The 27,710-nt window shown below is 38.5% G+C and overlaps 1 protein-coding gene across 4 annotated transcripts in view; it reads left to right on the plus strand.

Moving 5' to 3' along the window:
• Window positions 1–27,710, plus strand: part of LOC150106126 (uncharacterized) — a 424,317-nt gene that overhangs the window by 46,679 nt on the left and 349,928 nt on the right. For all 4 annotated transcript variants that reach the window (XM_090393871.1, XM_090393872.1, XM_090393873.1 and 1 more), the window contains exons 8-10: window positions 12,459–12,614; window positions 25,362–25,520; window positions 25,666–25,821. In XM_090393871.1, the coding sequence (XP_090249997.1) occupies window positions 12,459–12,614; window positions 25,362–25,520; window positions 25,666–25,821 (471 nt within the window). The remainder of the gene's footprint in view (window positions 1–12,458; window positions 12,615–25,361; window positions 25,521–25,665; window positions 25,822–27,710) is intronic.

Here is a 27,710-nt window from a genome sequence, read left to right on the forward strand (position 1 = left end):
GACTTATCAATGATCCACCCTTACTAACTCTCTCTCCCACTTTCACACAGACATTTGGTCTCTGCAGTAAGTATATTCTACAAATATTTCCATGGGAAATGCTCATCTGAAATAACATCAATAATTCCCCCGCTCAGTATTAAGCTCATAGGAACACGTGCAGCTGCTGCACAACATCCCTTCACAGTACACCTAGAAACAAACAGAACAAATTTCTTTTCCTCTTCCTTCATCCCTGCAACTGCTGCACTGTGGAACAGTCTCCCACCTGCTGTGTTTCTCAACAAATTCAATATAAAGTCATTCAAATCAAATGTAAACAAATTCCTCCTTTCCCAACCCACCACCCATACACTTTACTAATGTACTATAGGTTGACCAATCAACCTCCTGTGTATGGGCCAAACATTTAAAAAAAAAAAAAAAAAAAGTGGAACTGTCAGTTCAACGTTGCAAAGTGTAAGGTTTTGAGATTTTGTAAGCAATGATGGGATGCAAAGTATACACTTGGTGGAAAAACTTTACATGAAGTAGAGGTGATGAGAGATCTCGGAGTGATGCTGGACAAGGACCTGAAATTCAGGGGCCACATTGCACAAGTCATGAAGATGTCACATCGGATAATGGCAATGATGCAATGGACCTGACATGCAGAAATAGAGATGTTATGATGCCATTGTATAAGGTCTTGATCAGGACTCATATGAATTATTGTGCACAGATTTGGCCGCCACATTTTCTTGGTGATGAGGATATGCTGAACGGGTCCAGAGAAGATTCACAAAGGTAATCAGCGGTCTTTGGAATGTGGAGTATCGGGACACATTGAGAGAATGTCTGTTGTAGAGCCTTGTGAATAGGAGGAAGGGGGGGGGGATATGATGGAGACATGTAAACTAGTCAGAAGTTGTTATCAGTTTGACATGGCAGAGATTATTCATGGAATGGGAGAGGGGGGAGATAGAACAAGAGGCTATCACTAGAAACTGTATAAAGAATGTGAGCTGAGGAGTGAGGAGAACTTTCTTTGCATGGCGAGTGGTTGGTGAGTGGAATGCATTGCCTGAGTGTGATGTTAATGTTTTGAATTGAATTGAATCAGTTTAAATCATGGTTGGATGAGCATTGTGTACAATAGTATGTACCTCCCACGATGAGTCTTTTACTCCATGGAGGATAGATGTTAATAATAATAATAATAATAATAAACGTTGCCATGGTTTTTTTTTTTTTTTTTCCTCTGTGAGCAAACAAGGCACAAATTTAACAGGCACACATTTTATTTGCAAATCTTCTGTTAATATTCACTGGCATGACAAATTCGTCTCTTCAGAAACTTGCTCAGTGATCTTTTGATGATCTCTACTTGTTGAAGGCTGCCAGATTGTGGTTTGTCTTCAACTGACATGCTCCCCCCCCCCATTTTTGAAATGGGAAAACTACTCTTAGAACTCTGTTTTACCTAAAGCATTGTGCTTACAGGCTTGCCGAACCATGACAATAGTTTCTTGGAAGTTTATTTTTCACTTGGTTAGACTATAATAAATTTAGTTTAATCCTTTATCCAAGTGTAAGTAAACAAAATTTGCACCTGAAAATATCTTCAGGAGTGGGGTAAGGTAGTGCAACACCAGGCAACTCCGAGCAAAGGTGGACCGAGCTCTCATCACTCCTTGTCTCAGTATCTCCCATAATGCAAAGCACATCTCCTTGCGGACATATATACTGCTATGCATTAAGACAAGAGCCACTACCCAGACCAGTTTCAATCTTTATTGAGGTCTCGTCAGTGGGAGGCAGACCCAACCGTGGAGATACTAAGGCAGAAGCAATAGGAGAGGTCATTTACCTATACAAGTTGCCAACAGATATACCACCTTATTATTGAATTACACTGGATTTAGAGAAAGATGTTGGAAGTTTATTTTGCACTTGGTTAGACTATAATAAATTTAGTTTAATCCTTTATCCAAGGGTAAGCAAGCAAAGTTTGTGCCTGAGTTTCAGGTGCAAACAGTGGAAATCTGCTCACTCCTGATGCCTAGCAGCATCATCCATAACTAGAAAATGCACTCGTACCAAGTTCAGATTTCGGTTATTTTGAGTATCCCCCTCATATGTTAGCAGAAATATGTGAAGAGAAAGGTGAGGAGTTTATGAATGTGTTTGATAGACTGCATATAAATGGTTTTAGTGCAAATTATCTGGAGCAGCTATTCTTGGAAGAGAGAGTAATGAATGCAGAGAATATTTCTGAGGAAGTAAGTAGTGATGTAGAAGAGCAAAAGAGTAAGCTTTGAGAGATTAAAGGGGTGCTTATGAATGGGGGAGATGAGTTGTATGGGTGAGAAGAATGAGAAAACAGGAGTTCATGGCAGACAGGAAAATGGAGAAATCAGAGAAAACAGGGAGACATTGCTTATGAAGGTTTGATGCTGGAAGTGGGGGTGAATGTGTGAGCAGACATGAAAGGAATGGGATATCCAGAAATCTGACAGGGAAGCATTTGGGTCTGGTAATGAGAGAGTGAGAAATAGATAGAGTAAGTTGTGGAGTCATATCTTAGAAGTGGTAGGACTTGTTATAGGCTCAGAAATGAACTAGTATATTTGTATCTGAATGCAAAGTATGAGCAATAAGGGTAATGAACTTGTTGTAGTGACAGAGTTTGTTCACCAAAATGGTTGAAATAAGTGAGATTTGGTTGGATAAGAATGACATCCTGACAGGAATATAAATGGAGTGCTATGATGTTTTTCATAAGGATAGAAAAACAAAAATTGAAGTTAAGTGCTGTTGATGATAGATGAGGAATTCTGCACATGAACTAGGTAGAGATGCAAGGAGGAAATAGGGGGTGGTACATTTGAGGTAGTAACATGTGGGATACAGTAGGCTAGAATTAATTTTTAGTTAGGTATTGTGTACAGTAATCACAGTGAAATATATAAGCAAATTAGCCAAGCAATAAGAAAAGAGCAATCATTATTAATAATTTTAATTATAGCAGTATAGATTAGAATAAAGAGATAGCATCTGTAAGTAAATTTCTCTTTTTTTTTTTTTTAGGACATCTACCTTGGACAGTATGTTACACGGAATGTGAGAAGATCAAGGGTCTTAAAGTTGATCATCTCATTAGTGGATGTTATTATAAATGGGGTGTTGAATCGCCATCTATTTGGTGACAGGCACCATGAAGTGATCCCCAGGTAGTGGTAATGGTGATCCACATGAGGACTTCTGTGAGAAAAGTATATTTGTGCTGCTGGTGATTATGAAAAGCTCAAAAAGCCGTGCTATAGAGCAGAGGCATTGTCTGAATGTATTCCAAGTGAAGGTTAAATAAGGTGCGTGTGATATTGATGAATGAAGAGGTTAAGTATGCAGTAGGAAGAATGTATGTCATTATGGAGATGACATAAGATGAGCAGTAATAATCATTTCCATGAGGAGCACATTGACCAGGCAAGGAAGGTACTCATTTTGTAAGGATAGCAAAGGTGCAGTATAAGGAGGGTGTGAGCAAGGGAGTGAGAAGCAGGTTTTTTTTGTATGGGGAGTTGAGTTGTGAATGACTGGAATGCATTGCCCGAGAGCATGGAGTCTGCAGAGAATTTGAATGTGTTTCAGGCATAGTATGATGAGCTGTGTGTATGACAAAAGGGACCTGCTAGATGAGTCTGTGACTCCATGGAGTTTTAGAATAATACTAATACTACTACTAACGATAATAATCAACAGCAGTTAGCTAACAAAGAGCAAAAAAAAATTTTAAGGAGTTCTTTTGATATGTGATCAGCAGAAAGAAGGATAATTATATAAATACAGCATTGGTTGGTGAAAATACCAGAAGGATAACCACCATGGATAAAATAGTTGAGATAAATGAGATGAGTATTTTGTGAAGGTATTTCATCGTCGTGAATTTAAAATCATGCAGAGGTTAAGTGCAATAGGAAGAGAGAAGGAGGAACTGATCTTGAGTGATCAGGAGATTATGGGGGATTGAGTAAAATTTATGTCGATATGCTATATCACTGCATGTTTTGATGGGGAACTTACCAGGAAGGTCACATCTGCCTTGATGTACTTCTTTAATATGAGCCTTACATTGGTCCAAGTTCCAAAGGAGTGGAAGAAGTACAGTATTGTTCTGCTTTATAAGGGAGTAGACAAGACTCAAGGTCTGTAGTATAGGCCAATCTGTGTATGTCTGGAGTTGTAGTTAAAGTGTAGGAGATGTCAGCAAGGACCAAGATCCAGAATTGAGTTAACAACAGTATCATTCACTTTAATTGAGAGTATGGGGTGCAAAAGGATGGTTATGTTTTTACAATTTACTTAGTTACTATAATGGGATAGCAAGGAGATGCATACACATTGGTATATTTAGATTCTGCAAAGCCCTTTGATAGATTGCCACATGTCAAATTGGTAATAAAATTGGGATGGATTGAGTTGGATATTAAATTAGAACATTACATCGGAGATGACTGTCTGATAGGTATGAGCAAGTTGTGTATGGTGGTGCAGTATACTGGAAGAGAAAAGTCACTAGTGATGTGCCCAAAGAATCTATTTTGGGGCCATTACTGTGTAACTTGGGTGTTAATTAACGATATTGGTAAAGGAAAACTTTTGAGTGTGGATATTTAGTTGTTTACAAATAATGTAAGAGTCAGGAAGAACTGTGAGGAATATAGCAGATGTGACTTTACAAAAGGATTGGAGAGATTCTGTGAATTGTCGAGTGAGTGGAATTGCCAATTCATTATGCTGAGTAAAGATTTTAAAATTCAGGCAGGAAAGATGGGATGCAGAATATGCAATTGGTAAGGATATCTTAAAAGAGGTGGAGGAGATGAGGGATCTGAGGAGAGCGGGATAATTATTATTATTATTATTATTATTATTATTATTATTATTATTACGGGTATCTCCATGGAGTCAGTAGACTCATCGCAGGAGACCCAAGCTAGCAAAACAATATCTGTCATATCTCTTCTTGAATTCATTTACAGATGAAGAGCTCACAACAAAGTCAGGCAATGAATTCCACTCATTCACCACCCTCCAGGCAAAAAACCTTGTTCTGACACCTTTGTTAACCACACTCTTCTTTAATTTCCAGAGATGACCTCTTGTTCTTCCATCACTATCACACAGCGGAAACATTTCCCCTGCATCAATCCTATAAAAACCTTTTAGTAATTTGAATGTTTCTATCATATCCCCTCTTCTTCGCCTATCAACCAATCTCTGCAATCCACAAGCTCTCAATCTATCAACGTAGGGAGCATTTTTTATATCACTCACCAACTTGGTCACTCTTCTCTGAACCTTCTCCACAGCCTCCTCATCTCCAAGGAATCCAGGTGACCAGACCTGAGCACAGTAATCCAAATGTGGAAGTATCAATGCTTTATAAAGGGGAATAATAACCTCTTTATCTCTGGATGTCAGTGTGTTCCTCAACAACCAAGTAATCCTATGAGCAATCTTGGACACCTTAGCAATGTGTCCTCTGAACTTCATCTCCTTATCTACCAATACCCCTAAGTCCCTAGCCTCATCAATCTCTTGGAGTACCTTTCCATCGATGTAGTACACAGCTGGTAATCTTTTAATCCCAAAATGCAAGACTTTACACTTTTCCACATTGAACTGACATCCATTTTCTTTTGCCCATTTTACCAGCTTATTTAAATCCTCCTGCAAACTTTCAACATCAGCTTGATTTTTTATTGCACTACACAACTTTGCATCATCAGCAAACAACTGAATATCTCCCTTTAAGCCGTTTCCTATATTATTTATATACAAATTAAACAACATTGGCCCAAGCACAGAGCCCTGAGGCACACCACTGGTCACCTGCCTCATTCTGGACTCGGCTCCTCCATACACCACCTTATGGTATCTCTCCCTGAGCCATTCTCCTATCCATATCACCAATTTAATATCCATTCCCATCTGCTCCAATTTGCGTAACAGTGTTCTATGGGGTATCCTGTCAAAAGCCTTAGCAAAATCCAGAAGTATCACTGTGTAGCCAGTTCCCTTGTCCAACTCTGATGTTATTCTATTATGGATAGTTAATAGATTGCTAAGGCAGGATCTACCTTTAACAAAACCATGTTGGCCTCTATAGAGTATCATATCCTGATCCACCCATTCTTGAATTTTGTCTTTAACCAACTTTTCCAATATTTTTACCACTACTCCTGAGATGGTGATTGGTCTGTAATTCAATACTGCAGTTTTAGAGCCACCCTTATGCAAAGGAACCACTTTGCCTAACTTCCACTCCCTAGGGACCATACCAGAGTTCAAACTTAAATTAAATATCCAGGTAAGAGAGGTTGACAATTCATTTGCACATTCACGCAACACCCGAGCTGATATTCCATCTAAGCCTACCGCAGTGTTTGCATTTAAGTTTCGCAATATATTTAATACCTCTGATTCTTTAGCTTCAATTCTCACATTAGGTATTGCTATAGGTATAGAGATATCCTCACTTGGGTGATAGACTTTTGAGAAGTGATCACTCAGTAACTCGACTATTACATCTGATTTTGTCACCTCAATACCATCAGCACCCACTAAGGTTATCCTTCCGAAGTCATTCTTCCTCTTACTTGCCACATAGCGGAAGAACTCTTTGGGATTACCCTTGATCTCTTTGGCTAAGGTCTTCTCATAATCTGATTTAGCTTTTCTTACTATGCTGGTAACCTTCCTAGCTTGAGCCTTGTACTGCTCATGGGTGTCCTGATCGCCCTTCTCCTTGTAAATTCTCCATAACATTTTCTTTTTTTGTAGTTCAAGCTTGATACTACTGCTCATCCATCTAATGCCTGCCTTGTTTGACCTCCTGACCATGGGGACACAATCTGATATTGCTTTCCTCAGATACCCGCTGATTTTATCCCAAGCACTGCTAACATCTTTCCCTTGCAATATGTTCTGCCATGGGATGGCTGCAAGCTCACTCCGAAGCTTGTTATAATTGCCTAACCTGTAGTTTCGTACATACCCCTTCTTAATAGAAAAATCCACAGATTTTGCAACCTCCCAAGTCAATACCACATGATCGCTTTCACCAACTGGAGGTAACGAGGTCACCTTACTTAAGCATATAACCTCTGAACCAATAACCAGGTCCAACACTCTCACACCACGTGTCCCTTCAGTTACGTGCTGTTTCAAGTAATTATCTCGTAGCAGATGTATGAACTCCATTTCCTTTTTGCTACGTGATATTTCCTCCTTCCAATTGATATCACCATAATTAAAATCCCCCATAATAATCACTAAGCCTTCACTCATTGCACTAAGTTGCTGATGCATGAATTCAATATCTCCCCCTGTACTCCCTGGCCTATAGCAGCATCCAACTGTATATTTGGTTGCGTTGGTCACTATTTCGCACCAGACTGCCTCAAATGAACTCTCATTCACATGTCTATCATCATGATATACTACTTTCTTTGGCTGCAACACATCAGCTATCATCAACAGTACTCCTCCTCCTGTTCTATCTTCTCTATCCTCCCTGAAAATACTGTACCCATCACATTCAATTCCAGTGACCACATCTTCTGCTGACAGCCAAGTTTCACTAATGCCTACAACTTTTGGTGAGATTTCACTGACTAATGCCAAAAATTCTTCTCTCTTATTTCTAATGCTTCTAGCATTGGTATACAAAAATTGCAGATTCCCTCTAGATCTTGTACCGGCTTTAGAACTGATATATAAGTCACTAACTACCGTAGTCCTATGCCGATTTTTTTCCCCTCTCTTCTGCAATTTATTCTGCCTATAAGGATCAATAAATACACAATCAGTGCTAAAGTTTCTCTCTCTTACACTCAACCTTTTCAATATTAGTTTCCCTGCCCAATAACTTCAACCTGTTCAGAAAACAATAACTTCTTCAATCTCTTATGTCCTTCCATGTTAAGATGCAGTCCATCTCTAGCATACAACTGCCTTTTTCCTTCAAACACACTCCAAACATCAACAAACTCCAGACCTCTTTATCTGCACATTCTTGCAATCATATCATTCATTATCATTGCTCGTCTACTTAACTCGTAATTGTCAAAACGAGGCAGCACACACACTATTCTCCCATTGACACTTTTCCTCTTCACAATATCTAATAATGTTCTTAAATCTTTTCCTACCCGATTTATACTACCTCTCAGGTCATTCGTACCCACCATAACTATCATCTTGTCTGTTTCATGCCCTCTCTTTATTGCTAAAGCCACTCTTTCTATTGTACCATCAGCCAAGCACTCCTCATGCATACCACTCTCCATACCCTTAATCATAGAATCACCATATATTTTACCACTATTAACTTCATTCAAGTTCACACTCATGGACTCATTCTCTACACTATTCAGCATGACTCTCCCAGCTTCATTACTCAACTCTCTATTACTTACCCCCCCACTCTCACTACATCTCATTTCTTCTTGGCTACTTGTGGTTTTATTATGTTGACTCCCAATCACTCCCATACTATTTATTACTGAATCATTCACCAAAGACTCACCCATATGTAATCCTGTTCTAGTTACTTCAGCTAAAGTAATCTCTATAGTCCTAATTTCTCTGTTTAACACATTACAAGGACCTAAATTTTCCTGGATATGTTTGCTAAAATTGAACAGAGAACAGCAAATGATGCAGAGGACACTGATGTGTAGAAGTAAGGATGTTATGGTTTCGTTATATAAGGCATATCATATATGGGTTTTTGTGCCTAAATTTGGTCACTGATTTTCAAAAGGATGAAATAATATTAGAAAAGGTCCAGAGGTCATTGACTAAGATGGTTTCTGGTATCCAGAATGTTGTGCTTGAAGAAAGGTTTAGGAAATGCAATTTGCAGTGTCCAGTGGATAGGAGGAAAAGGGTGAGGGGTGATATGATAGAGACATATAAGTTGGTGATTGGTTATTACCAGATTAATTTAGAAGAGGTTTTATATAGAATGCAGTAGATGGGAGTGGTGGGAAGAACAGAGGTCATCCTTGGGTGCTGTCAGGGCAGGAGAGGGCATGAGATGCTGGTTTTTGGCCAAAATAGTGGTGAGTGATTGGAATGCATTGCCTGAGAGTATTGAATGCAGACAGTGAATGCATTTAAGGCATTGGTTTTACGAGTAGTGTGTGTGTGCGTGCGTGCGTGCGTGTGTGTGCGTGCGTGCGTGCGTGTGAGAGAGAGAGAGAGAGTAACTTCCAACAATGAGACTTTTGATCCCATGCAGGTCTAATGATAATGATAATATTAATAAATCTTCTTATCTACCATACTGCACCTATCAGATCATCTGTATTTGCCAAAATAATCATCTCTTTCATAATCTCTGTGACATATTTAGACTGTTGCATGTGATGCTACTGATATGAATAATCTCTTCTATTTTGTAACAGAACAGAATATGTTTTGAAACAAATGATTCGTATAGAAATTAATTATTATTATTATTATTATTATTATTTCACCCTCCATAAAGTCGACAGACTCATCGTAGGAGGTTCATTCAACTGACAACATATTAATCATACAGAATCTTAAAAGTCCTTAACACTCCTTGCATTAACAACTCATTCTGGTAATGCATTCCATTCATTGACAATTCTCCATGTAAAAAATCTACTCCTCTCACTCTTCTTCACCACACTTTTACATAACTTTCAGGAATGACCTCTGGTTCTTCCCCTCTCACCTGCTACTCTTTTTATAATCCCCTCTGGATTAATCTGATAAAATCTTCTTACTAACTTAAATGTCTCTATCATACACCTCTCTTCCTCCTATCCACCAAACTCTGCAATCCACATCTCTTCAACCTCTCTCCACAGCCAGCATTCCAAAGTCCCGATATTGTCTTAGTCACTCACCTCTGGACCCCTCTCCAATGTCTCCACATCACATTGAAAACCAGGTGACCAGATCTGAGCACAATAGTCCAAGTGTGGTCTGACCAGTTCCTTATACAGTGGGCACAACCACTTCCTTATCCCTGAATGTTAGAGTACTTCTTATCATAGCAGCACTACGATGTGCAACCTTTGCAACCCTAGCAATATGCCTTCTAAACTTCAGTCTACTATCAACCATCACTCCCAGATCTCTAATTTCATCCACTTCCTGCAGTACGGCACCATCGATATAGCACACGGCCTTATATTTCTGCACTCCAAAATGCAATACCTTGCACTTATTGATATTAAAACTACAACCCCACTCTTTTGTCCAAATAAAAAGTCTATTCAAATCTTCTTGAAGGGATTCAGCATCAGCAGTGCTACTTATAATTCTTCCCAACTTTGCATCATCAGCAAATAACTGAACATCCCCAGTCAGTCCACATGATATATTGTTTACAAATGTTAAACAGCAGGCGCCCAAAGAACAGAACCCTCGGGAATGCCACTAGTCACCCTTCTTTTTTTGAGACACTGCTCCATCATACACAATCTGCTCATATCGTTCAGAGAGCCAATCTCTGATCCATCTGGTCTATTCGCATCCTGTGCAGCTTGTACACCAACTTATCATGTGGTGATCTATCAAACACTTTTGCAAAGTCTAAGAATATCACTGTATATGATTTTCCCTTATCTAACACACTCGTCACCTTATCATAAAATGCAAGTAAATTACTGAAACAGGACCTATCCTTTACAAATCCATGTTGACCTTTATAAAGAATGCCATGTCCATCAACCCAATTCTGTATTCTATTCCTCACCAATCTTTCCAACACCTTAACTACAACTGCACTTATACAGACTGGCCTATAGTTGGAGACTTCTGTCTTGGAACCATGCTTGTGGAGTGGTACTATTTTGCCCTCTTTCCACTCCTTAGGAACCTTAGCCACCCCAAGACTTTCATTAAATAACCAGGTCAAGGGCATAACCAACTGTCATGCACATTCCTTAAGCATACGTGGTGATATGTCATCCATTCCCATGGCCTTATTCACATCTAACCCAACCAACATCTGATACGCCTCTGTTTCTTTCACTTCCATTTCTCCTAATACTTGTCTCTCTTCTGCCAGTATGATATATGCTGATAAAGTACTCGTTCAATAATTCCACTATATCCTTTGTAGCTGTTAGTCTGCTGCCCTGGCTATTCTTCAGTGTTAGTCTGTCATAATTATTCTTCATCTTGCTTGCCATGTAACGGAAAAATTCCCCTGAGTTAACCTTGGCCTGACCATCCAATCTCCTATCATACTGCACCTTTCCTTTCCTTACCATGCTCATCACCTTTCTAGCCTGCACCTTATACTCTTCATGGATCTGATCACCACCAACTGCCTTGTACCTCCTCCATAACATTTTCTTTTCCAGCACAGCTTGCTTGATTTCACTGTTCATCCATTTCACTCCCACTCTATTTACTCACTTAACCCTTGGTATGCAGTCATACATTGCTTTTGTCAGATACTGCCTAATGAGTTTCTATGCATTACCAACATCCTTTCCACTCAGCTCATCTACTCAACATACTGATGCTAACTGGCTACAGGAGCTTCCTATAATCACCTGCTTTATACTTCCACACCATTTTTGGCAGTGACCTTTTCTAGTTTCATCACTTCCCGAACAAGTACCTCATGATCATCTTCCCAACTGGCGGCAGTGGCAACAATCTCATTAACAACTACGTCTTGTGAAGTTATCACTAAATCCAAAACATTAAAGCCTCTAGTTGCTTCAGTCACATGCTGCTTAATATACATATCTCTCAGAAATTCCACAAACTCACTCTCCTTTTCCCATACACTATCTCCTCCTTCCAGTCTATATTCCTGTAATTAAAGTCTTCCATCAGGATCACCTTCATTTTACATGCCCAACTATTTGCCAACATTTCACAATCAGTATTCTCTGCATTCCCTGGCCTATAACAGCATCCTATCAGATATACTAATCTGTTGATTTCAACTACGCACCACACAGATTCAAAATCTGTGCATGTACCATCAACTGCAACTCTTTACAGACACAATTACTCTGTAATCATTAACAGCACTCCCCCCTCCTCTTTTCACATCTCTATCCTTCTGGAAAATTATGTATCCTTCTAATTCTATTCCCAACATCACATCCTCCTCCTCTGACAACCAAGTTTCGTTTATTTTGTGTATTGTATTGGTGGGATTAATTGTATACTAATTGAATGTACTACCACAACAACGTTTTTGGTATTCAGTGTAATTATCTATAACTATTATTATTCTGATTTTGATTATTGTTTTGATTATTTGGTTATTTGTTATTTATGTCTTTCTAATTTAATCACTGTAAATAGGGATTAAATATAACTTTATTATGATAAAATGAAATGAATTTTGATGCTTATTTGAAACAACCACAGTCCATCAATACATAATTAACTTTGTTTTGCAGAATCATGAAGGAACATGTCAGTTTGCAGTTATCGAATGTCTTTATTGTAAGACTGGGATTACTCGCATGTCCCTTACTGGACACACAGTACACTGTACTGAAAAACCTGTAGAATGCATTTATTGTAAAAATCAGTTTCCCATAGTGAACATTTCTGTAAGTAGAGATTAGCAATATTATTATTACAAAATTTAAAGTTCAAGGCAATTTACATATATATCATCATCATCATCATCATCAAATATCTGATATATACCCTCAAGGGGTGTACTGAATATGGTAGTACTACATGAAAAATTTACATCATTACTAACTTCCTGTCTACAATTTTTCCTCCAAATCAGTTTGTTACCTGTCAAAAACTCCAATATTATCAGATCTTATACTTCTGTCTTCTAAGGCACTTTTTACTGTATCAATCCACATATATCTTGGTCTTCCTCTGGGTTTTTTTCCTGCCAACCTGGCAGAGAACAATTGTTTTGCTAATCTTTCCTCTCCCATTTTGTTTAAGTGACCATACCATTTGAGATTAGCTCAGCTAATGCATTCCTGGATGCTAACAGTGTCAAGTAGTTCTTTCCTACTATGCTCGTTTTTAATATGATATTGCCATTGATGCCATCTGTTCATGCCCCTAATCTTTCTCAGGATTCTCATATCTGCTGTCTCTAGTCTTTGGTCATTTTTTTACTTCTGACCCACCTCACAGATCCATAAGTTAAAATTGGTTTGAACACTGTCTTGTATACAGCTAATTTAGTGTTTTGGCTAATTTCTCTCTTATTCCATATAAATTTATTCAGTTGACTTCCTACCATTTCAGCTTTCTTGATTCTGTTGTCTATTTCCATATTTAATTTATCATCTATACTAAAAATCGTGCCTAAGTAGCTCAAATGTTTTACTTGTTCTGCAGGTTCTCCATTCACAATGCAATTGATACTTGAAATGTTTCTGCCCATTTTCATGTGGTCCATTTTGTCTTTTTAATGCTGACCTTCATACCATATCTATTACAACAGTTATTCAATTTAGTCAGGGAATCTTGCAGACCTGTAGCTGATTTACAGGGTGTTCGGGATAAATTTGACAGTTTCGTAAGGAAAAAGAAAATCTTCTTTGTATCTATTAAATTTAATGAATTGACAAAAAAACATTACAGGCAGAGTTAATTACAATACTATCAACAAGATTTACTCAAAATAACCACCATTAGCATCGATCACAGCTTCAATTCTGCTTCGGAACCTCGAACAAGCTGATGCTACAGTCTCCCTGGGAAGGGCCGCAAAAACTGTTTTAATTTTATCCATTAACTGGGCTTTTGTAATACTGGAAGTGCGATTGGTGTCTTTTTAAACTGCGCCCCATACAAAATAATCCATGGGGTTAAGGTCTGGGGAGTTTGGAGGCCAAACATTTGGACTGGTGAAGTCGTAGAAATTTTCAGACAACCATTTTTGACTTTTCCCAGATGTGTGGCAAGGGGCCGAATCCTGCTGCCATACATACGGCCTACCATTGGCTACCCTTGTTATCCAGGGCTTGACTACAGTTAGCAACTCCACGAACAAAGCCCGAATTCCAATGCCAGGGTTCTTCAACACCTGTTCCTGCAGATTTGCGAGGAATTCTGCTGTACGAATGCAATCAGATCGTCTGCTAGGGATCTTTCTTCTTGCTACATCCTCGTAGTCACCATTGCAAGTTTCTAGTTCATGCCTGATTGTTTTTACTGTATTCAGGGAGCATTGGGCAGCAGTCGTAATATCCTTATTTTGATGGCGGGCACGAATCATCATGATACAAGTTATTCTCTTCCATGATTCAGGTGGGTTCCAGCTATCCATCCTTTCTGACATCTTGTATATGAATGAAGAAGGGTCCAAACTTTTAAATGAAGAGAAGTGTGTGTTAATACATGTAACTTACGGAAAAATATAATTAATTATAAATATGTCAAATTTATCCCGAACACCCTGTATTTAGAGGTATAATATCATCCACATAAAGCAAAGAGCTGACATTAACATCTCCAATGCTTAATACCACTTTCCTTCATAATGTGATCCATATAGATAATGAATAACATAGGGGATAATGTACATCCTTGTCTGACACCTTCCAACAATTTAGCATTGAACCACCTTCCTGTACTTCCTTCAATTCTAACTTCTGACTTACAATTTGAATTGTAAGTCAGAAGTTCTTCAAATAAAGACTAAGTATTGCTTGATATAATGCCCCATTGACATCATATAAACTGTAGTATTTTGAATTGCTTCTCTCTTGGCACCTTTCGTATGTCTTTTCCAGATCTACAAAACTTAAATACAGATCTTTGTTATATTCCCATGATTTCTCATCTATCTGTCAAAATCTGATCCTGACAACCTCTATTTGGCCTGAATCCAGTTTGTTCTTCACCAAGCTTCTCTTCCACAATCCTTCTCAACCGTTTCTCAAGTATACTTGCATATATCTTACCAGGAACACTCCGTAGGGAAATACCTCTATAATTCTTACATTCAGTTTTATTTTCTTTTTTATATATAGGTACTATGAGAGCTCTACTCCAATCATTTCCTACTCTGCTATTTAGATCCCCAACAAGGACCAACTTTTCCTTTTTCATTGTATCAGTTGCTTTTTCTGAAGAATCCAAAAATGGCCTAGAATTCGTCCTTCTGTCCAGGCCTTCTGAACTATGCTCCACACACACACACACACACACACACACACACACACACACACACACACACACACAATTTTTTCCCCCATATATTATAGTATATGAAAGTATATATAAGTACTATAGTAGTGGAAAGTAGAATATAAGACATAATAGGGATGACTGAAACAAAAATGACAAAATGTGGGGAGATTTTTCTGAGCAATAAATACAAAACATTGTATTCAAGCAATGACAATCACGGAAAAGAAGGTGTAGCTATAGTATTGAACACAAAATACGAGGCTAATCTTCTTGAATGGCAAGTAATATCAAGTAGAATGATGTGGGCAAATATCCGAATGGGAAATTGGACAATGTGCCTATCGTCCCACACAAGGTTCTACTAAGGCAGAAGTAGAGGAATTTTTTGAGGCTTTAGAAAAAGCTACTGACACAATGAAAAAGGAAAAGTTGGTCCTTGTTTGGGGATCTAAATAGCAGAGTAGGAATTTATTGTCAGACGTACAAAAATATTTTGGGAAAATTTGAAGAAATGAGCAAAGCTAATAATAACGCACATACCTGTTGGATTTCTACTCAGGACATGGACTGGTTATTACTAACATAATGTTCCAACATAAAAATGTGCACAAATTTACATGGACAGAAGAGGCAAGGAATAAGAAAAGTCTCATTGACTGTGCTATTGTTGATAGTGATGTTTTCCCACTGGTGCAGGACACGAGAGTGTACAGAGGATTTGAAATCGGAAGTGATCCCTATTTAGTATTAAGCAGGATAAAATTAAATTTCATACTGAAAATAAGAAATAAGAACATGTAAGAAAGTTTTAAAATGAATAAAAGTTGAGCTGATCTCAGATGTAAACTGTAGAATAAAATACACAAACATTATTCAAGAAAAAATGAGACTTTGAGAAAGGGAACGAAACCTTGTAGAGTCAGTAGCAAGTCCTGAAGATAATATTCATTGATTCAGCAGAACCACATGTGGTGAGGTTGCCTGCTAGGATAGAAAAATCAGAACCCCATGGTGGACACAGGAAGTTAAAGACGCAGTGAAGGAAAAGAAGAAAGCATATGTCGCGAGTGCACGTTTGAAAGAGAAGGATGGGGGGAAAGACAGGCGAAAAAATGTTAAAAAATCAGGAAAAAAGAAAAAGAGTGATTTGACAACCGTAACGGATGTTAAAAGGGACAAAAGTGAGGCGGAAAGAAACGAAATTGAGAGAACGAATGAAAGTAGAAATGGCGTGATGCAGAAATCGCAAGTAAAAAAAATCGAAAGAATGAATGATAGCAAAAAAAGAATGACTGATGGCGAAAGTTGGACGCATGTTGGAACGAAAGTACTGAACCAAAGAAAGGTGAATGACAGTAAAAGTGAGAAGAATGATAGCGAAAGTTGGACACATGTTGGAACGAAAGTACTGAAGCAAAGAAAGGTGAATGACAGTAAAAGTGAGAAGTATGATAGCGAAAGTTGGATGCATGTTAGTCCGAAAGTACGGAAACAAAGAAAGATATGTGAGAGTGAAAGTGAGAAGAATGATAGTGAAAGTTGGACATATGTTGGACCGAAAGTATGGAAACAAAGAAGAATGAATGAGAGGGAAAGTGAGAAGAGGTGGTCGAGAGTTAGAAAGTTAGAAAGATTTAATGATAGAGAGAATGTGTCGCGAGGTTCGGAAGGTGAATTAGATTGGATGAAGCAAGAAATGAAATGGATGCGGAATGAAATTAAGAGAATTCAGGTAAAAACTGTTAAAATAAATCATGATGGCATGTAAGAGTTAACAAAAGATGAGCGAGTGGCGTTGTATGGCGACTCCATTATTAAAGGTGTGCCAGAGGATAAAATGTACAAGATATGTTTTCCAGGCGGTAAAATGAGTAGAGTGATTGAGGCATTGAATATGAGGCGGGAACGAGCAAAAGAGTTAATTGTATTAATTGGTACAAATGATTTGAGAGAGAACAAAGAGCATGTCAAAATGAATGTCAGGAGACTGCTTGGAAAGATAAAGGAGAATAGTGTGACAGGAAGGGTAGTCAGTGTGTTGCCTAGGTATGATTGTGGTGAAATGAGGCGGAGAGCAAGGATTATGAATGATATTCTGGCTGAAATGTGTGAGGAGATGGGAGTACAGTTTGTTAATGTGTGGAATGAGTTTGAGGGACGAAGTGAGCTGTATGGGAGCGATCGACTGCATTTGAGTGGTTATGGTGTGAGTCGCTTGGAGAGACTGCTGCTGGAAAGTGGAGAAGTGAACAGAGAGAATGAATCAGATCAAGAGGGGAGTGATGTGGAAGAGCAGGAGAGTAAGACAGGAGAGATTGAAGGAGTGGAAATGAATGGGGAAGTGAGTGGTATGAGTATAGAAAATGAGAGAATGGGTGTGCAAGAGGAGCAGGGAAACGGGGAGGCTCAGGGTGGACAGGGATACACAGCGTGAGAAAGGTGGATGCTCCAAGAGGAGGTGAGAGCATGTGTAGGCAGGAAAGTAATGGGATGATCAGGGATCAAAAGGAAATAGATGGAATTGCAAAGGGTTCTAAAATGAAGAAGCAGAAAGGGAAATGGCCCCAGTCCAGCATGCAGAGATCACATCGAGTGAGTGGTATCAGTGGAACTAGCTGTAGATCCAGAAATGAGTTGTTGTGTTTGTATACGAATGCTAGAAGTATAAGAAACAAGGCGGATGAAATGGTTGCACTAATTGTGTCTGTGCACCCAGAGATTGTCGGAATAAGTGAGACATGGTTAGATGAGGATGACATCCTGACAGCAATAGAGATGGAAAGGTATGATGTGTTTCGTGAGGATAGAAGGGGTAAAAAGGGAGGGGGAGTGCTATTGATGATAGAGAAAGAGTTATGTCCATACAAGGTAGAGATGCAAGAGGGAAATGGGGCCAGTGGTTTTTAGGCAGTATGGTGTGAGATAGAGGTGAATAGAATCAAATACTTGGTGGGATGTTGTTATAGACCTGGTAATGTGGATGGTGGTGATAGTGAAATGTATAGTCAAATAAGCCAAGCAAATAAGAAAAGGGTGATCATTATGGGTGATTTTAATTATGGCAATATAGACTGGAATGAAGAGATAGCAACTGGAAGTAAAGAAAATGAGTTTCTTGAGTTTTTGAGGGATAACTACCTCAGACAGTATGTAACAGAGGGCACAAGAGGATTAAGGGTCTTGGATTTGGTCATCTCATCGGAGGATGTAATTATCAATGAGGTATCAAATCATCCACCAATTGGTGAAAGTGACCATGAGGTGATTACTTGGGTGGTTGCCAGCAGTGCAACACCCCTGTGAAAAAAGGGTATATGTGGAACTACAAGGGGGGGGGGTGATTATGAAGAGCTCAGGAAACAGCTTGCAGGTGTAGCATGGAATGAGGAGTTAGCTGGAAAAGAGATCAATGCAGCTTGGGGGATTTTCAAAAAATATTTAGTAGATGCAATGTCTAAATGTATACCATGGGTGAGAAGGTTAAATAAGGTAGGTGTGAGATGGATGAATAAAGAGATTAAGCATGCAATACAGAGAAAAAGGGCATTGTGGAGGCAGCATAAGAGAAGTGGAAGTAACCAATTTCATGAGGTCTACAAAGACCAGGCAAGGAGGGTGACTTGGTTGGTGAGAGTAGCTAAAGAGAGGTATGAACAGCAGTTAGCTAATGAAGCTAAAAAGAATCCTAGGGAGTTCTTTTGATATGTAGCCAGCAAAAGAAAGAATGATTATGGAAGGATGACATTGATTGGAGGAAATGGTATAAAGACAGCTGTTGCAGAATGTGTGGTGGAGATACTTAATGAGCAGTTCATAAAGATCTTTCAATCTTGTGAATGTGACTTCATGGAGAGTTTAAGAGCAGTTGATGATGGGGAGGAGAGACTGACTGTAAGTGAGCAAGAGGTGTTTGGGGAGTTGAGTAAACTAGATGTAAATAAGGCTGTGGGACTTGATAATATATCACCGCATATTCTGATGGAATGTTGCAGAGAGTTGACACCTGCCTTGACATATTTTTTTAATACGAGTCTTCCACTTGGTCAAGTCCCTAAAGAGTGGAAGGAGGGCAAGATTGTGCCACTTCATAAAGGAGGTGATCGAACTCAAGCATCAAACTATAGGCCTATCTGTGTATCAGGTGTTGTGGTTAAGTTGTTGGAGAAGTTTGTGAGAACTAGGATCCAGAGTTGGATTGACAACAATGGTATAATCTTTGATGGACAGCATAGATTTGCTAAAGGGAGGTCGTGTTTTAGTAATCTACTTACTTATTACAATAAAGTGACTGCTTCCTTGGACAGAGGAGAAGGATACACAGTAATATACTTGGATTTCGCAAAAACTTTTGATAGAGTACCTCATGATAAGTTGACAGTCAAACTAGAGCAGATGGGGTTGGATATTAGATTAGTGCATTGGATTGGAGACTGGCTATCTGATAGGTATCAACAAGTTGTGTATGGGAGTGCAATATCCAGGAAAAGGAAAGTCACTAGTGGAGTGCCTCAGGGATCTGTTTTAGAGCCATTACTATTTAACTTGTATATTAATGATATTAGCGAAGATTTGGATGGAGATATTCAGTTGTTTGCAGATGATGCAAAGTTGGGACGAACCATGAAGAGTAGTGAAGATGTTGTGGCCTTGCAAGAAGACTTGAATAAATTGAGTGATTGGGCAAGCAAATGGGGATGTGAGTTCAATGTTGCAAAATGTAAGGCTTTAAAATTTGGAAAACAAAGATGGGATGCAGAATTTATGCTTGGTGAGAATATATTGTTGGAAGTAGAGGAAATAAGAGATCTGAGGGTGATAGTGGATAAGGATCTAAAATTTAGGGGACACATCGCCAAAATTGTGAAGATAACACAAAGACTTCTGGGAATGATGCGGAGGAAGGACACTGACGTGTAGAAGTAAGGAGATTCTTGTTCCATTGTATAAGGCTTTGATTAGGCCACACATGGACTATTGTGCCCAGATTTGGTCACCTGGTTTTCAGAAGGATGAAGAGATGTTGGAAAGGGTCCAAAGGTGGCTGACTAAGGTGGTTTCTGACCTCTGGAATGTTCAGTATGAGGAAAGATTGAAAAGATGTAATTTGCAGTCTGGTGGAGAGAAGGAAGAGGGGAGATATAATAGAGACCTACAAGTTGGTAAAGGGTTGTTATAAGATCAATGGTGGAGAAGTTCTACAGAGAATAGTGGGAGATCAAGGGAGAACCTGAGGTCATCCCTGGAAACTGTATAAAGAGGGTGTGAGTAGGGTAGTGAGAGGCAGGTTTTTTTCGTGCAGAGTTGTGAATGATTGGAATGCCTTGCCTGAGATTGTGGTGTCTGCAAGGAGTTTGAATGTGTTTAAGACGCGGTATGATGAGATGTGTGTGAGATAAAAGGACCTCCTAGATGAGTCTTTGACTCCATGAGGTCTTGTTTAATAATAATAATAATAATAATAATAATATCAAAAGTTCCTGACAAATAAGTCAGCTTGTGCTCTTAGAGAATACAGAGACAAATGTAAGAAAGCTAAACACTGTGTAAAACTAGCTAAACAAAAGTCATGGGAGGACTTTGGTAAGAACATAGAAAATAAATATCAAGAAGGTGGCAAAATATTTTGGAGGCTGTTAAAAAATCTGAAAAATGGAGAAGAGAGTGCTGTAAAAGGAATTAGAGATGATAAAGGTGACATGAAAACTGGTGAAAGAGATATCCTTGATGTATGGAGTAATTACTTTGGAAAATTGTTAAATGAAACAAGCAGGAAAACAGCACAGTAGTAAAAAACACTCAGCAGACATGCAATCAGGAATACATGTCCATACTCGAATAGATGATATTCGACCAGAAATGCTCAAGTATGGAGGTACAAAAGTTTTACAGTGGCTGCACTGCATAGTTCAGAAGCCCTGGACAGAGGGTCGAATTCCAGATAATTGGAGTAGAGCTCTCATAGTACCCATATATATAAAGGGAAATAAAACTGAATGAGAGAATTACAGAGGTATTTCCCTATTGAGTGTTCCTGGTAAGATTTATTCAAGTATACTTGAGAAACAGTTGAGAAGGATTGTGGAAGACAAGGTTAGTGAAGAACAAGCTGGATTCAGGCCAAATAAAGGCAGTCAGGATCAATTTTTCACTTTTTGACAGATAGATGAGAAATCATGGAAATATAACAAAGATCTCTTTTTAAGTTTTGTAGATCTGGAAAAGGCATAGGACAGGATGCCAAGGGAAATGCTGCTCAAAGTGCTACATTTGTATGACTTGAAATTTTTCAGGAAATGACAATGCATACTAAAATATCATTATTATTAAGAGAGATCTCCAGGAAGTCAGAGACTCATAGAGGGAGGCCACATACCACACACACCAGCTATGATACTTATTCTTGAATTCATTCACTCTGCTTGTACACACAACATCCAATGGCAATCCATTCCAGTCACTCACCACCCTCTGAGAGAAAAATCTAGCCCTCATCCCCCTCTTAGCAGCCTTCATTCTCAGCTTCCATGGATGCCCTCTCGTCCTTTCCCCCACCCTCCATAAATTGAAATCCTGTATGACCTTTCAGAAGTTTATGTCTCAATCGTATCACCCCTCTTTCTCCTATTTGCTAGTGTCTGCAGTCTACAAATTCTCAATCTGTCTTCATAATCGGTATTCCATAATCCTGATATCATTTTTACTTCCTTTGTACTCTCTTCAATATATCAGATTCACAATGGAAACCAGGAGACCAGACCTGCATGCAATAGTCCAAGTGAGGTCTTATCAAGGCCTTGTAAAGAGGCATAAATGATATCGTTATCTTTGCATGTGAACGTTTATTTCAGTATTCCAATTATCTTTTGAGTTGTATTTGCAATCTTTGCCATATGGCCCCTGAACTTCAACTAACTATCTATTAACACTCCAAGATCCCTAGCCTCATCAGTTTCTTCTAGCCTTATCCCACGAATATAATATGACACTGGATATCTAATCATGCCGAAGTGAATGACTAATTTTACTGACATTGAACTGACACCCATTTTCCCATGCTCACAATTCCAGCCTATTCAAATCATTCTACAAGTACTACATATCAGTATATCTGAACTGTGGAATGTTGAATATGAAGATAGGTTGAGACGATGCAATTTTGAGAGTCTAGTGGATAGGAAGAAGATGGGTGATATATTAGATACATACAAGTTAGTAAGGGCTTGTTATAGGATTAACGTTGAAGAGGTTTTTCATAAAAATGTTTGGAGATTGGGGAAGATCAAGAGGTCACTCCTGGAAGCTATATAAGGAGAGAGAAGTAGGTGTTTTTGCATAGAGAGTTGCGAATGATTGGAATGCATTGCCTGAGAGTGTGGTGTCTGCATAGAATTTGAATGCATTTTAAGGCATGGTAATATGAGCTGTGTGTATGACAAAAGGGACCTCCTGGATGAGTCTGCGACGTCATGGGATCTTGGGATAATAATAATAAGACAAAATGGATAAAAGGTAACTTCTGTTAACTAAAAACTTACACTTCAGTATGACTTCACTGTCCCAAAGTTAAAAAAGCTTTGTTCCAGTGAAATCCTCCTCTTCGATATCTTCTGATGTAAACTTCCACCACTATACCCTAGCTAATTATTTTGTGCACTACTTTGAATACCTGTTTCTCCAAAGCATCTCTTAAAAATCTTTGTATAACAGAGATACATGTTGATATTTTTGTGGTTTGCTAATTTTTTATATTCAGATTTCAATACTTTGTACCATGATGAAAGCCATTGACCTTTGACTACACTTTACACTAGAAATAGAAAGCAACCATTCTATTTCCTTTTTAGATATCTTTATTTTTCTTCATTCAGAGGAGGATGAAGAAATATCACAGTGAACAATGTATTCATGCTTTATCTCATCACTGTCCTTGCCAAAAATTCCAGCATTGTCAAAATGTCATTCACGAAGCTTGTTCTCTTTTCCCCATTGAAGTATTGTTAACTCAAAAATACAGTATATCAAATCCACCTTCTTGTCTCTAATGGTTTCAATGAGTCCTTCATCTACGAAGCCATTAACAGTTATAGCATTTCTACATCTCAGTTCTCTCAGCAAGATGTTTTTATTAATAATGATAATAATAATTTATTAATAATATTAATAAAAATCTATTCCTCACACTCCTCTTCATGACACTCTTACATTTATATTTTATTTTAAGTGTCATGAAGAGGAGTGTGAGGAATAGATTTCTACAGGAAGGTTTTATGGCGAGGTACAGCACCACCTCAATCCCTCCAGCCATGGGTCTGAATTGTCAGCTATGCCAGTGCCGAGCCTGGATAAAAAATAGGAGTGATTGAGGTGGTGCCATACCTCCCTGTAAAAGGGACTCATGACCGTTGAGTCACCAAATGAAATAAAATATCACATTAATTTGTTTCCTCGTATTCTCCAAACTCTGCAGTCCATTCCACATTCATTCAACCTCGCTCTCTACAGCTAACATTCCAGAGGCGTGATATTGTCTTAGTCACTCACCTCTGGACCCTCTACAATATTTCCACTTCACAATGAAACCATCTGATTCAATCTGACCACAATAGTCCAAATGTGGTCTAACCTGTGCATTATGTGTTTCTAAGTCTAAAAAACTGCCATTTTCTTAGCCATTTGACAGGGTGCCACATGATAAGCTGATATTTTAGTTGCAGCACATGGGTCTGGATGTCAGATTGGTCAACTGGATTCAGGATTGGCTGTCTGATAGGTATCAGAGAGTGGTGTATGGTGGAGCAATATCAAAGAAGTAGAAGGTTACAAGTGGGGTTCCACATGGCTCAGTACTGGGACATATATTGTTTAACCTTTATATCAATGACATTGTCCATGGATTGCAAGGGGATATTCAGTTGTTTGCCGATAATGCAAAGCTGGGAAGGGTTATTAGTAATAGTGCAGATGTGGTAGCCTTACAAGAAGATTTGAATAAGCTAGATAGATGGGCAAATGAATGGGAGAGTTTCAGTTCTGCAGCAAAATGTAAGGTCTTGAGGTTTGGGAAACATCAATGGGAGGAGTTATACTGGAGGAAGTAGGGGAGACAAGAGAGCTGGGATTGATGATTAATAGAAACCTGAAATTTAGGGGACATATTGCAAAGGTGGTGAAGGTAACACAGAGGATTGCTGCAATAATGAGGACACTAACCTGCAGAGATAAAACAGTTATCATTCCATTGTATAAGACCCTGATCAGACCACACTTGGACTATTGTTCTCAGATTTGGTCCCCAGGATTTGAAGGGGATAAATTAACAGGACTCTACAATGATAGTTACGAGGATCGGCTGAGGGAATGTGGACTGCAGAGTTTGGTGGATAGAAGAAGGAGAGGTGATATGATTGAGACTTTTAAACTCTTGAGAGGTGCTTACGGGGTTGACACTGGGGAGTTCTTTTGCTTGGTTGAACAGCTGGAAGGAGTGAGAAGAGGCCATCCCTTGAAGTTACGAAAGGAAACTGTGAGCAAGAGAGTGAGGAGTGGTTTCTTTGCATGGAGGATGGTTGAACCATGAAATGCATCGGCTGATGGAGTGGTGAGAGAGAGAATAGTCAGTGAGTTTAAGGAGTGGTATGATGGACTTTGTGTTTCTTTGGGAGGGATCCCCCCCTCGATGAGTCTTGATAGACTTTGTGTTTCTTAGGAAGAACCTCCCGTGATGAGTCTTTTGACTCCATTTAGGCCTGCATGATGATAATAATAATTATACAGTGGCACAATCACCTTCTTATCCTAACATGTTACTGGAACTTTTTATCATATGATAGTGTACTTCTTTTTTTTTTTCATATCTAGAATAAGGGACCATTTTGACTTTGTGCAAGGGAGTTAGAAAGTTTTCTGCATGGAATGCATTATTTCACAGAGTTGCAATTGTGTAGAAAGTAAATGATTTTATGATGTGATTGAACCTAAAGTGGAGTTCCTGCAGTGAGTCAAAAAACTCAATTCAGGAACTCTAGATGGAGTCTCTTGATTCTGTTTGGTCTTAGACACAAACTCCCATCCAAGCATTGGTGTGTGTGTGTGTTATATTTTGTCAATCACTGTTACTATACTGCGAATTCATCAGTTTAAAATTGCTGTATCAGTACGTACTTCCGTTGGTGTTTTCTTAACAGGATCACCGGGCTGTGTGTGGCAGTGTGAAGGTGAAATGCCTCTACTGCAGGTCTCGGATGGAACGCAAGAAAGTGGAGTCTCATTTAGCTCAACAATGTCCTATGCTACTGGTGAAATGTTCGTACTGCGACCAAGAATTCAAGAATGCTGAAGTTAGCGTAAGTTAATAATTATGTTGTTCCAATTGATGTGCTTGATAAATCATAATATTATTGTTTTTTTATTAAATAAAAAAATATAAAGTTTCGGTCATATATTGAAAAGTGATAAAAAATATTTCAGTGTTATTGTTTCTCTTTTCAGAAACACGAAGAATGCTGTGATCAGTTAACAGTAAAGTGTGGAGATTGTCATTTTAAGATCATTCACAAGAATCACGATCAGCATGCATCTGAGTGTCCCATGAAGCTTTTAAACTGTTCCCACTGTACCAGTCAGTTCCTGAGAAAGGATCTATCTGTAATAAACTAAACATATTTGGTCGTTTGATAATTAAAAATACAAACTTATTTAATATTGACCATTTACAAACATCTTACATTACCAGTTTTGCCAGCAAACTGTGCTTTTTCAAGGCATTTAAGGAAAGACATAAAAACTAGTAAATGCAAATTGAAAGGAACATAAAAACGTTGTAAACAAACTAGTAGCTAAGGTTACACATTCGCGTAATAGAGAGGACTTATTGTTCTTATTCATTATCTCACATGTGTGTTCGTTGTAAACGTGTAATGTAATTACTGGTTAGCTGTAGTTCAGATTGATTCTTCTTGTCTGGGGAAGACAAGAAGAATCAAGCTCCCAGCACATTTCTACTGTAGTGATCCCTTTCATCAAGTCAATTTCTTATCAAATAGCCAGAATACTAAGAGCCTACAACATCAGAGTGGTCTTCAAACCAACCACCAGCATCAGACAGGTTTTAGGATCCCCAAAAGATAAGGTGCCATTCTACAAATATCCAGGAGTATATTACATTCCTTGCTCCTGTGGTCTTGCCTACACCGGTCAAACTTCACGGAGTTTAGAAATCAGACAAAAAGAACATGTTGGTGATGTAAACCACAACAGAAGTATCTCTTCCGGCTTAGCACATCATTTCTGTATGTCTAACCACACGATAGAGTGGCAAAACAGCTCCATGCCATATCTGGATGATGACTACAGACATCGTTTATTCAAGGAAGCCACAATAGTGTTAATAACCAGTGAAAACCTCAACAGAAATCAGGGTGCAATCGTAAACAGTTTGTGAAAAAACCTGATCCTCTCTCTAAATCCATCTGAACTACAGCTAGCCAGTAATCATATTACACGTTTACAACAAACACGCATGCGTGATAATGAATAAGTCCTTTCAGTATCTGACACTTGAACAAGTAACCTTAGCTACTAGTTTGTTTACAACGTTTTTATGTTCCTTTCAATTTGCATTTACTAGTTTTTATGTCTTTCTGTAAACGCCTTGAAAAAGCTAGACAGTTTGCTGGTGAAACTGGTAGGCTATAATGTAAGATGTTTGTAAATGGTCAGTATTAAATACGTTTGTATTTTTGAACTATCTGTAAGTTCATCACAAATACAAAATGTTAACATAACCTCTTCCTTCCACCTTTATGTTTTTGATTGGAACGTGTTCATGTGATTATTATTATTATTTATGCGCAATGAACATAATTACATAAATTATGAAAACAATGTAGAAAAGAAGCTGCCAGAACCTGAAAACTACTAGCATTGATGTCACAACCTGGTAACATTTTCAGAATGACCACTAATACAAGCAAGTGTATCAAGCAAGATTTTCTGTAAGTGGTAATCCTATCCACAAAAGATTATGAATGTATACTGCACACTGATGCTGTGCTCGTAGGGATGGGGGAGTTAGATGTTAGATAATCCTGTAGTGGCAAAGCAGATCCCCACAGCACATGTTTTATGGCTGACCTGCCCCGTGAACCAGTGCCATAACGAGGTTGTGTCTATAGCGTTGTATTGCCAAAATAAATAGATATGCAAGTCCGCTATTTTATATTGTATTTTTAAATTTCGACAATACGCCGCTTTAGACACTCAAATTCTGCAACTTGTTTTGATGGGATTAATAAGTATTTAACATATTGCATTTAGTAAAATTTAACTTGTGACATTTAAATTTTTCAAGATTTTTGTCATTTTTGGGTTGGGGGGGTGCAAGTTTGACACTTGCCACAGGCACTTTACACCCTCGTTACTGTACTGCTGTGAATATACGCTTTTGAAGACATAGAAATAAGGAGTAACCAACATCTTCCCTAGGAATTTAATTCCATCAAAATTTCTAATGATGGAAGAAACTTAGAAATCAG

This window comes from Typopeltis vanoorti, chromosome 6 (genome assembly GCF_054136105.1).
Source record: "Typopeltis vanoorti isolate ZY-2024b chromosome 6, IOZ_Tvanoo_1.0, whole genome shotgun sequence".
Classification (NCBI taxonomy): Eukaryota; Metazoa; Arthropoda; class Arachnida; order Uropygi; family Thelyphonidae; genus Typopeltis; species Typopeltis vanoorti.